The following is a 12,188-nucleotide window of genomic DNA, read 5'->3' as shown; positions in this document are numbered from 1 at the left end:
GTGGAAAGTGAGGTGTACCTACCATTTATAGTAAAAATGAATTGACATTTTCTATACAGTGTACTGATACTCGGGATTGAATGATGTTAGCCCTTGATTTGAAATTCTAATATCTAATATTTAGTTGAGTTAGCAATTTAAGGGTGAGTTAGAGATATAACGCACTACTATATATTATTAAGAATAATATTTAAAATGATTTTTGATTAGTTCTTTACTGTATCCTACCCTCGAATTTAGATTTCTAGATCCGTCACTCATTACATTTGTATAATATTTACAATGATTTTGGATATTTAGATATTTGTATGTGCAAGTTAATGCATGTTTATATTTTATCAACGAAGCTAATACTACTTAAATATTAATATATTATTTTATTATTGCAAATTATAGTAATATTTTAATATTAAATTATACATTCTCAGTCTTGAACATGAACTGAAATAACTTGGAATATATATATATATATATATATATATATATATATATATATATATATATATATATATATATATATATCTTAAACCTTAAACGCCGAACAACATCATTATATGATAACATGGAGTTCAGTATAATGAACTAATAACAAACATATAATGAACTTCAGATTTCTAAATTATGCATGAAGATGTCATTGTTTTTAAATCTCAGAATTCCCTATAATGAACTACAAATAAAGTTGTAATGAACTCCGCATTATTATATAATGATGTGTTTGACGTTTAGTGTTTAAAACTAGTTTGGTATATAATACAACCCTATATATATATATATATATATATATATATATATATATATATATATATATATATATATATATATAGGGGTGTGTTAAGGTCCTTCGCAGCTTTTCAGTCCAAGCTTCTTTTTAATCACAGCCCTTGGATCCTTAAATTGGATGGTTGTGATGATCTGCATTATTACACTATAATGGTGCATTATTAGTCGGTGTGCATTATTCAACTGAAAATCTGCATTATTACACTTATATGGTGCATTATTAGTCTGTGTGCATTATTCAACTGAAAATCTGCATTGTTAAATGACACGTGACATCAATCTAAACCCTATATAGGGATGTATTCATTTTCTTTTTGTATCTTTTGTTCTATTGTTCTTTTTAATCTCAGCCCCACGAGGGATGTATTCATTTCCTTTTTGTATCTTTTGTTCTATTGTTCTTTTTAATCTCAGCCCCACGATTTTGTCATCCGACGGTTAGATTGATGTCACGTGTCATTTAATAATGCAGATTTTCAGTTGAATAATGCACACAGAATAATAATGCACACCGACTAATAATGCACCATTATAGTGTAATAATGCAGATTTTCAGTTGAATAATGCACACCGACTAATAATGCACCATTATAGTGTAATAATGCAGATCATCTGGACCGTTGATGAATGAGATCTAACGGCTCATACTAAGAAGAATAAAGGATCTAAGGGATGAATAGGAGAATAACGCTCCCCTATATATATATATAGGAAAATGATCAATACAAAAATTGATTTCAATACAAAATCCAGATTAAATCCTGACCATGAGATTTGACAATCTAATGGTCAATAATTAAATAAAAACACGGAGGGTCATTATAAAGTAGTTTTAGGTCATATTATAAAATTCGGGTTTGAGGTCGTGTTAAGATCATTTTATGTCATCATTACTATAATGACGTAAAATAAGCTTATGATGACTTAAAAATGACATTTCAATGCTTTGTTCTGTATTTTTGTATTAAGAATGAGCTTTGTATAGATCAAAACCCCCTATATATATATATATATATATAGAGAGAGAGAGAGAAAGAGAGAGAGAGAGAGATGATATGCTGGGCGCTCATTGTGAGCACCTCTTGAGCGCCATTCTTTCTCTCTCCACGTCACCTACTCTTTCCATTTTTTAATATGTGAAATCCATCCAATTCAATTCATCTTCTCTTCTTCAATTCTCCAAATCAACATCACTTCTCTTCTTCAATTCCCTTTCGTGTTCTCATTCAGTGCAATTCTTTCAAATCAATTTCACCTTCTCTTCTTCCAATTCTCAAAATCAGAATTGTTTTCCCTAATATGTGAAATTCATCCAAATCACTTTCAACTTCTCTTCATCAAATCCCTTTCATTTTTCTCAATATGTGAAATTCATCCAAATCAGTTTCAACTTCTCTTCATCAAATCCCTTTCATTTTCTCAATATGTGAAATCCCTCCAAATCAGTTTCAACTTCTCTTCTTCAATTCTCAAATTCACAACCTCAATGCTGAGGCAAATTGGAAGAGCCATCTACGCGTCGAAGAGTCCATTCGTCGAGGAGTTGTAGTGCCCGAGAATTGATGCAGTCTGGGTGGGCTTAAGATTTGGTTTCATTGTACTTAAGAGGGATTAAGTGTACTTGATTGTAAAATTAGTTTATGAATGTTGATAATGAATTGCTTGATACTAAGATTGTGAGGAATTTAATTGATCATTCCTGCCTGCAACCCAGCTGTTTGAGAAAATGCTAAAACAATGATTGTTGTTACTCAATATACACTCTTTTTACGACTTATTCAATAAACACTCTTCACTATTTTCCTTCAGCCTAATTCCAATTTGGAGTTAGTTTTTTGTTGAACTACAAAGTTGGATCTTGGCTTGATAAAAATGAGAGTTTGAATTTTGTTTTTGATTAATCGGCTAAGTTGGATATTGGCTTGATGAAATTGAGAGTTTATTAGTCATCTTGTAACAGAGATTACTAGAATTAACGTTATTTACATATTGTGTGTCAGCAATACCAAAATGTGGCTAAGTGCATCATGATTACTGCATTTCAGGATAGCACTTGCAATATAAATATGTTGCAAAATAGTCTACATATTTGAGAAAGAAGAAACAAATGGATAGCTTCTACCTAATGAGATGACTCTTCAATATTTCATAAAAATCAACTGAAGCTGAGCAACACAACAAATCAGAAACATCACAAGGCTAAATATTCTACAAGTAATAATATCCTCAAGTCATTTTACCAAAAAAATTGCAGCCAAGTGAATCTGCATGCATAGTATTTGACTCAATCTCAATGATTCCCTCTCACATAAGAGTAACCGTTCAGCCAAGTAGACAGGTAATAAGACAAGTCAAGTTGAGCAGCAACCAAAAGGACACAGGCAAGACGACAATCTGCATCAACTAAAAGGATACAAGCAAGACTACAAATAGCATTTCATTATAACTAATTACTAGAATTAAACTGATGACAGATATACATTGCAAACTGAGAATAATATACCAAAGCAACATATAATGTAACAACAACAGAAGATGTCAAGCATTTATTACTAACTACAGATTATTAAGTTCAAAGTTAGCAAATACTACCACAAATAAATTAATACTATGTAAGAATTGATAATAAAATAAAAATTTGTTTTAAACTGAAGAATCAAAAAGAGGCCACCAAACTAGGTAAGCATGATACTAAAAATACCTAAGATTATACGAAGACATGACAGTTGCAACTCATTTTGCAAAAACATCTAATATTATCCAACATCAGTAACTGATTCCAAGAAAAAGTAACATAACAGTTGCAACTCATTTTGCAAAAAAAGAGATATCATTCTATCTTGAAGCTATCTTTTTTCTTCAACTTGCATAACATATCAAGTCTTCTCATTCTTGTTGCTCATTTCCATAACCTGCAACAGATCTGAAATTTAAATATGAGAGTTAAGTTAGTGAAGTGAAATTTATTGGGTACTAAAATACTATACAATATACATGATGAAACAATTATGCACATACCCATCATTTAAACTTGGGCAATTACGTTTGTCATGTGATACTCCACGTTGCCCACATCCATGACAAGCCCTAAGCTTTAAAGTTGACTTCTCTTTTGATGATAGCATTCGCTTACTGCACCCCTTTGCTCTTATTTGACAAGGATCGCCAATATTTATGGCTTTATCCGAGCTTTTCCTTCTTTGACTTCCATATTCAGTTGTTGGACTAACACCCATTTCTTTGAGTTTACTATCTATGAAATCAAGTTGTTCATCCAAAAACTTTGTGCCTTCATCAGTCAAAGATGCAACATCAATCAATATCGAAGCTTTATATGATAACTTGGAATGTCGTGACATCAAAAATCTTGTTGGATCATCATTGGAGTTCTTATCATCTATTGTATATACAACACCAATATTAGCTTCTCGTGTCCACCGCTTGAGTATATTTGATTAATGCGGAAGAAAGCTAGCATGTGTCTACAAGGAATACCATCAAACTCGAATTTTCCACAACTACAAGATATATGATCTCCCTGTCAATCATGCATGAGTAACCTTGGTTTTGAGGACGATGAAGTTTGACAACTCACCATATTGTAAATCATAATATCATCTCTTGTAGAGGCATGCTCCACAAAGTAACCATGACTTCGACTCATTTCATCTTGAAACTCCATCCATTTTTTTTTCGTGTACACTTTGACCATTTGAGCTTCCATCGGCCAATTTGTTTTAATTTTTGGATGTTCATTCATGTCAATATGGTCTGCAACTAACTCATTGTGTCTTTGACGCCTCATTGCTCTATTGAAGCGTGTGATAAAATCTATCAGTGAGTTCTTATTGGAGACATATTTCTTAAAAAATGAATGAGAACTCTCAGATCTTTGACTACTTGACATCCCAGCAAAAAATACATGGCTAAAGTATGATGGAATCCACTTATGCCGCAGTTCATACATCAACAATATCCATTTATTTTGTTCTAAGTTAGCACTTCTGATTACCTCACTCCAACCATGCTCAAAATCCTCAGGAGATATAGAATTTTTTTTAACATTTTTTATGCTTTGGTAGTGGTCCCGAAATGTTACCGGAGAAATATTTTCAGGAAACTTGTTCAATATATGCCACAAGCAATAACGATGCACTGTTCCTAGCAAAACTTGTGCAAGTGCTTTTGTTAATGCAGGATCTTGATCAGTGATGATTGATTTTGGTGGACCTGTTGGCATATCCATAAACTTATTAAGTAGCCAAACATATGATTCAGTCTTCTCGTCACTAAGAAATCCACAACCAAAAACTATTGTTTGATGGTGATGATTAACCCCTACAAAAGGCGTAAAAATCATTGAATACTTATTGGTGTTATAGGTGGAATCAAAGACAACGATATCACCAAATACACTATAGGCCCCCCTTGATTTAGGATCTGCCCAAAAACATCTACTGAACCTATTGTCTGAATCTGTCTCATAATCAAAGAAAAATGCTTTATTCTTCTCTTTCTCTAAGGTAAAGAATTCTATAAGAGTTTCAGCATCAATCCCCTTTTGCTCATCCTTTAATTCTTTCTCAAAATTCCTAATATCTCTCTCCGTGCAACCAACATTTTCAGGTCCACCGCACTCTATCTCCAATAATTGCATTTGTTGACATGTCGGTATATTAGCTTCGGACAATTGCTGAGTCAATACTCTCTTAACCATAGAAACACTACGGTGTGATCGAAGCAAATGCACCTTTGAAGGAGTAGAAAGTCCATGATTATGACCTTCCACAAAGACACTAACACTCCAATCAGGTCCAGTTTGTTGTTTGACAATAGTAATTTTTGCCTTGCAACCAGTTCTAACTTCACCACGAGCTCTTGTCTTGATTGTGTCACCACTCGTTTTTCTTTTCTTTGAACGATATTCATCAGTTTGACAAGCTTTGAAGCATACAAATTGTTTTCAAACAACTTCATTATTCATCTTGTTCCTTTTGCTACTGCTTAATCTTGCACTAAAACCGAATTCCCGTGCATACTGATTATAGAATGAAAATGTATCATCTACTGTTGCAAATTTCATTCCAATCTCTGACTTCCGATCATTTGCAACTTGAGGATTATATAGTTCATCGTTCATATTTTCACTTACGTAGTTGATTTCCCCTTCGTTATTCTTTGCATGTAAAAATGATTGTGCAACTTAGTTTCTCAATATGCATAATATTGAGGCAGTAACATTCTATGCTATATAATTCACATGAAAAAAACATAAAAACCTAATAAAATGAATAAAGACAGAGGTCAAGGTTCAAGGTCTTACAGGAACATCCTCTTCCATAAGGTGACTGCAAAACAATATTACAAAAATAAATTAGAAGTAACTTTAAAAGGAACCAATGGATGACAATCTTTTGATGCTAATAAATATGAAAACAAACTAGGTCTAATGAAAAATCAAACCTTTGCTTGTCCGGACTTGAATACCAAAATTGGGGCGAACCACACCAACTAATACTTGAGGTGGACGTGTGGGATCAGAGGAAAAACTATCAAGATGGACAATTGAACACCGAATAACCTCGAATTTATTTAGGAAAAAAAGATTGCATCTTTGATAGCAAAAAAAAGAATCAAGGTAATTTGTAGGTAAATTCTCAATGAAGATACGGTGAAGAGATAAAAAAGTATATTAACAAAAATTAAAATATAATAAAGAATCAAAGATGAAATTAAAAATGATAATTTTATTTCGGACGGCATCAGCCATAATTTCATGGTAATCATCGCGATCAAGATATCTGCTGAAGCAAAACCATGAAAACTCTTCCCTAACCTGTTTGCCTCCCCAGTCAACAAAATTGTTGTAATTAATTCAGTTATATCACTCTCCGCATCTCCAAATCCAATCCAAATGCAATTTACACATTCATCAAACACTTCTTCTACAATATATCCGAAATATGATAGTTTTATTTGATAAAATGATTGTTTTGTTAGATTAAATCCAGACCACATATTTTTAAAATGTGTGGTGGAGATTTAGTTATAGGTTTATCACACAAATTGGAGTTATCATTATAATGCACCCCTATACATATATATATATATATATATATAGGTATTATATATATATAGGGTCTTAATCTATCAAAAGAAGCCCTTAAGTATAGAAATACAGACCAATTATGGACCATAAGATATGGAAATGAATGGCCACGATCTGGATTTGTCAACAATTTCTGTGGGTCATAATATGATTGATCTATGTCATGAAAAGGTAATATAGGTATAGAAAATATAAACAACCGCCCTTCCGTTAATTAAGACCGGATTAATTGGGATCATTACTCCACACGTTTTCTAAGTTGATTCTTCGGTTCCCGCGCCATTCAATGCATCTCTCTCACCAAAATCTCAACCTCATCCCCACAAACCCTAGAATCTAAACGACAAAACACCCAAATCTCAACCCCATCACCAAAATCTCTACCCAATAGCCCAAACCATACAAATCTGTAAACATTAGTCGTCTCCTCCACTATTTCAACATCGTCTGCACCAAAAATCAAGTTTTCCATAAAAACCGATTCCTCTACCACAAAACCTTGGCAGAATTCAAAACTCGACGAAGAAGGATAACAAAAAAGCTACTACAACCATGGTCAACACTAGAGCCTCTGGATCCGCACCTCATGACGGAAAAGGTTAGTACGATGTTGTAACCCATGACTTAAAGTTGACAAAATCAGGCCGATTGCACCAAAAATCGAGTTTCCATAAAAACCGATTCCTCTACCACAAAACCTTGGCAGAATTCAAAACTCGACGAAGAAGGATAACAAAAAAGCTACTACAACCATGGTCAACACTAGAGCCTCTGGATCCGCACCTCATGACGGAAAAGGTTAGTACGATGTTGTAACCCATGACTTAAAGTTGATAAAATCAGGCCGATTTGTAATTTAAATCTGTTGTTCACGTAGTGTATGAGAGTACATCCGCGAAGACAAAGCTACAAAAGATCCCAAAGGCTCCGAGAGGTAATACGATTGAATCATGCAAAAACAATTATTAAAAAAATAGATATGCTTTTGGGTCATACTAAACAATTATATATGTCATATCAGAATATGAGTATATTGGGTCCTATTAAGGCAACATTAGAGTCATCATATAAAACAAGTGTTTTATATACAAAAAACGTAATCTACTATCTTGGGTCATAGTAGATGAATATAAGGGTCATGCAACGCTAATGGTAAATTGGGTCATAATTATCCTAATTTCAAGACATGACAAAAACTATTGACAAACAGAATGTAAAATACAATTAAGAATTAACTCAGTAATTTATAACAACGTAACATTGTAAACAAATTGGTGTCCAAAAAAAACTTAAACTGACGTTAATTAAAAAACGGAATACATTGTATTAAACATCAGAATTTCTTCTCGACCGTATTTACGAGCTAAATACAACCGTGTGTTGATGTTGGTAGGAAATAATCACAACGCGTTACTGAATAAAGAGGCGGCATCTAAACATTATGCAAAGGAGAACAAGAAAAAAAGATCAACGTAGAAAACATGATAGCAAACTATGGATCTCTCCAAATGGTTATGTTGTAACTTAAATTAAGGGATCAAATTGTTCATTTCTTTCAAGATAGAATTTCTCTTGTTTTTGAATCATGTTTTATTCAGCGGCTGGATGTCATTGGTACTACATACTGTTTCATCTCTAAGCAAAGAAAAATTTCCATTAAAATGACCATTAGATGATTTCCTATTGTTCATTGTAATATATATTAAACACATATGTGTGTCATAGAATTGTTAGGTAGATCTGTGTCATCATTGACGAACAGAAGAGGCATGGCATAAAACTACTAAATACCAGATTGCAAAAAACACGATTATACTCAAGTTTTTAACATATTAATAAAGCTAGTACGATTGAAACATGCAAAAACAATTATTAAAATAATAGATATGCTTTTGGGTCATACTAAACAATTATATATGTCATATCAGAATATGAGTATATTGGGGCCTATTAAGGCAACATTAGAGTCATCATATAAAACAAGTGTTTTATATACAGAAAACATAATCTACTATCTTGGGTCATAGTAGATGAATATAAGGGTCATGCAACGCTAATGGTAAATTTGGTCATAATTATCCTAATTTCAAGACATGACAAAAAAACTATTGACAAACAGAATGTAAAATATAATTACGAATTAACTCAGTAACACGTAAAATACAATTTTGAATGCAACACCAGCATTACATCCACAATTTTTCAATTTACGCAGTCGTTTGGGTTGTTGATCGCTAAATTTCTGTTCACCTTCTCTGTTACACACCATTTAAAACCATATGGTGATATCATCAACCTTCTTTGAATCGTTTTTCCTTATATCAAAACCAACACGTCTCCCATAGTTCTCGTAAAATTCAATTGCGTTGTCCAATGTGGGGAAGCTACGACCAACGAATGGTTTAAGTTCTATAGGGCATTCTGGTGTATTTAAATCTATAATAATTCAAAATCAGAAAACACCAAAAAAATAACTATTAATTAAATACAAGATTCCATCTACTGGAATTAGAATGATGATAGGTCATAATAGGATGCAATAGCGTCATACAACTCATACAACTATCCTAGACGAAAATGGGTCATACTATACACAAATAGAAGCATAGCGGAAAAAACGTTCATACTTAGTGCATATAAACGGACGTACAATAACATGTCATAGCAACACCACAACTAAGTCAAACTTACATCATTACTAATATTGATACAGAATCAAGAATAAAAATAATTGATTATAAAGATATGTCATCGAAGGATGATTTAAATCATAACATGTATTCTCAACAATGTTATCGAAGGATGATTGATTATCTACATGCGAAGTAGATGGCGTTTCAGAATCCATTTCCGGAAATCTATATCATAACATAAACCAACAAATCTTGATATCAAAACATTAAACACTATCAATGAAAGTTCAGATACTTAAATTCATATGTCTAAATAAAAAATGCCCGCTGACAAGAAAAATTAGATGAATAACTGAAGTATATTGTATTAACTTACAGTATATATTGGATCGAGAAACAAGAAACACAAAATCAAAAAAATGATGCAGGACGAGATGTTAAACTGAAATAGGTAGTTTCGAGATTGTGGAATGCAAACTCAAAGGTTGGCTGGGAATAATACTATACCGCCCCGACTAATCGATAAAGGCTTTTACCAAATCTTTAAATGTGAAAACTTAGTAGAAGAGAAAATGAATGGAATATCGTATGAATTTTCATGGAAGATATGAAGGAGATGAAATCCAATGGATTGATAACATACATAACTTACATTGATGATTAGTTAGTGGAGAGATGAAGGAGCAAAATTATAGGAACTTCTATAACCAACGACATTATGCAATTGATATAATTAACCTTTTATGAATATTAGTGAATAAATTAATAATATCTAACAAATTAATCTAGCTGTTAGATAATCTAATCTTAAGATGAGATTGGCTAATCCTATGGACAAAAAATCGTCTATATTTCTTGATTTAAAGCAATACTTGTTTTGATAAAAAAACACACACACACACACACACATATATATATATATATATATATATATATACACACATATATAGGGGTGTGTTAAGGTCCTTCGCAGCTTTTCAGTCAAAGCTTCAATCAGATCACAACCCTTGGATCCTTGAATTGGATGGTTGTGATGATCTGCATTATTACACTATAATGGTGCATTATTAGTCGGTGTGCATTATTCAACTGAAAATCTGCATTATTACACTATAATGGTACATTATTAGTCGGTGTGCATTATTCAACTAAAAATCTGCATTATTAAATGACACGTGGCATCAATCTAACCGTCGGATGACAAAATCGTGGGGATGAGATTAAGAAGAACAATAGAACAAAAGATGCAAAAAGGAAATGAATACATCCATATATATATAAATCATTTAATAAATATATATATATATATATATCAGAGTGCATGATACAAAAAATGTAAACTCGACTTTTACATTGCAGCGGAAGAGTCAAGAGCAGATGACATCGTGTATGAAGACACGACGCATCCAAGTACTATTCTATCGAAGGATCTTCATTTGTATGTGCTCAACACCGCTCGCCGTCATCACTACTCAACCTGCACATTTTTAAAACATATGCAGGGCTGAGTACTTGGTGTACTCAGTGGACACGTGCCGAAATATATTTTACTAAAAACTGGTTTTGTCAAGTCACTCCAGAGTAAACTCGGGGTTTTAAGTAAAAGATCAGAGAACACTAAATCATTTTCCTATTTCTTTATTAAAAACGATCTGCCGATCTATTTTCCTGGAACATATGTCGTATCTGAACTAACTCCTGGTGAACCGGAATGTATGGGCTCATCCCACTTACAAACCCGAATTCACCAACTCCTAGTGAACCGCGAATTCACTAACTCCTAGTCTAGTAGGGGCATTGCCCTCGCTAGACGAACAGATAGGGAAAGTTCAAAACAAAACCTGGCTTGACATAACTTTCAAAACTTCTTTTCCTCACAAACATTTTTGAAACAAAACTCGTTTTTTTCTTTTTTTGTCAAAAGCCGAACATAAAATCGACAAAGGCTAACAGTTCATAAGTACTCATTAAGTAACACATAATGTCACATACCTAATTAACATCACTTTCACTTTGTGTAAATAGCACCCATCATAAAATACTGTTCATAAAACTGTAATCTTAAACTGTACTTTTCATATCACATTGGCACTTTTCATAAAAACTGTACTTTAAACATAAAGGCAACAATCGTATCTTAAATAGAAAGCCCACAAAATATACTTCTCATAAAAACTGCAAACATACTTTAAACTAAAAGCTCACTAAAATACTTTAGTTCGAAAGCCCACAATCATATATCACAATAGAAAGCTCGTAAAAACTGTTTAGTAACTAGAAAGCCCACCTCGCTTGCTTAAAACTCCTTAACTTGAATTTTCCTGACTCCTTGAATTTTCCTGACTCCACCCTTAACTCGCGGAGATAGCCTTTTGAAAGCAAACAACGTTCTAATAAGACTCGAGAAATTCATATACTTATAGGAATGCATGCCCCTAATTAATTTCTTTTATTCTTCGTTCACTTCTAAGAGATTTTCGGAACTAGCATATTAATTAAATCAGAAAATTTAATTAATAGCACTTCTTTCTTAAACTTGATTATTTTCGTGACTCGAGAACGTCGTCTCTCTCTTTCCTTCTATTTCCTTAGAGGCTGCCCGAGGTGTCGCGGGGCGATGCCGGGCGGCCCTACGCGTCTCCAACTTTAACATTTTCCATCTT

The 12,188-nt window shown here is 32.9% G+C and overlaps 1 protein-coding gene and 1 long non-coding RNA gene across 2 annotated transcripts; both read right to left on the bottom strand.

The window, feature by feature from the left end:
- Positions 1–3,669: 3,669 nt before the first annotated feature.
- On the bottom strand, positions 3,670–5,923 carry LOC121760806 (protein FAR1-RELATED SEQUENCE 5-like). Its single transcript, XM_042156421.1, has 4 exons — positions 5,785–5,923; positions 4,807–5,724; positions 3,802–4,072; positions 3,670–3,706 (listed from the first exon to the last, which is right to left on the bottom strand). Exons 1-4 carry the CDS (start codon positions 5,921–5,923, stop codon positions 3,670–3,672), a joined length of 1,365 nt encoding a protein of 454 aa, XP_042012355.1.
- A 4,887-nt stretch (positions 5,924–10,810) lies between these two features.
- On the bottom strand, positions 10,811–11,865 carry LOC121760999. The gene is made up of 2 exons (XR_006041888.1): positions 11,813–11,865; positions 10,811–11,002 (listed from the first exon to the last, which is right to left on the bottom strand). It is a non-coding gene; the product is annotated as an uncharacterized LOC121760999 (long non-coding RNA).
- Between the last annotated feature and the right edge of the window lie 323 nt (positions 11,866–12,188).

Source organism: Salvia splendens, chromosome 13 (genome assembly GCF_004379255.2).
Source record: "Salvia splendens isolate huo1 chromosome 13, SspV2, whole genome shotgun sequence".
Classification (NCBI taxonomy): Eukaryota; Viridiplantae; Streptophyta; class Magnoliopsida; order Lamiales; family Lamiaceae; genus Salvia; species Salvia splendens.
The sequence above is the reverse complement of the archived record's forward strand: the minus strand, read 5'-3'. Positions and strand labels throughout refer to the sequence as shown.

Coding starts and splice junctions, on each gene's coding strand:
- LOC121760806 (XM_042156421.1), bottom strand. CDS start 5,923: ATGAACGATGAACTATATAATCCTCAAGTTGCAAATGATCGGAAGTCA. Junction 4,073..4,806: donor TCCTGAGGATTTTGAGCATG/GTTGGAGTGAGG, acceptor TGACTGATGAAG/GCACAAAGTTTTTGGATGAA. Junction 3,707..3,801: donor TGCCCAAGTTTAAATGATGG/GTATGTGCATAA, acceptor TTTAAATTTCAG/ATCTGTTGCAGGTTATGGAA.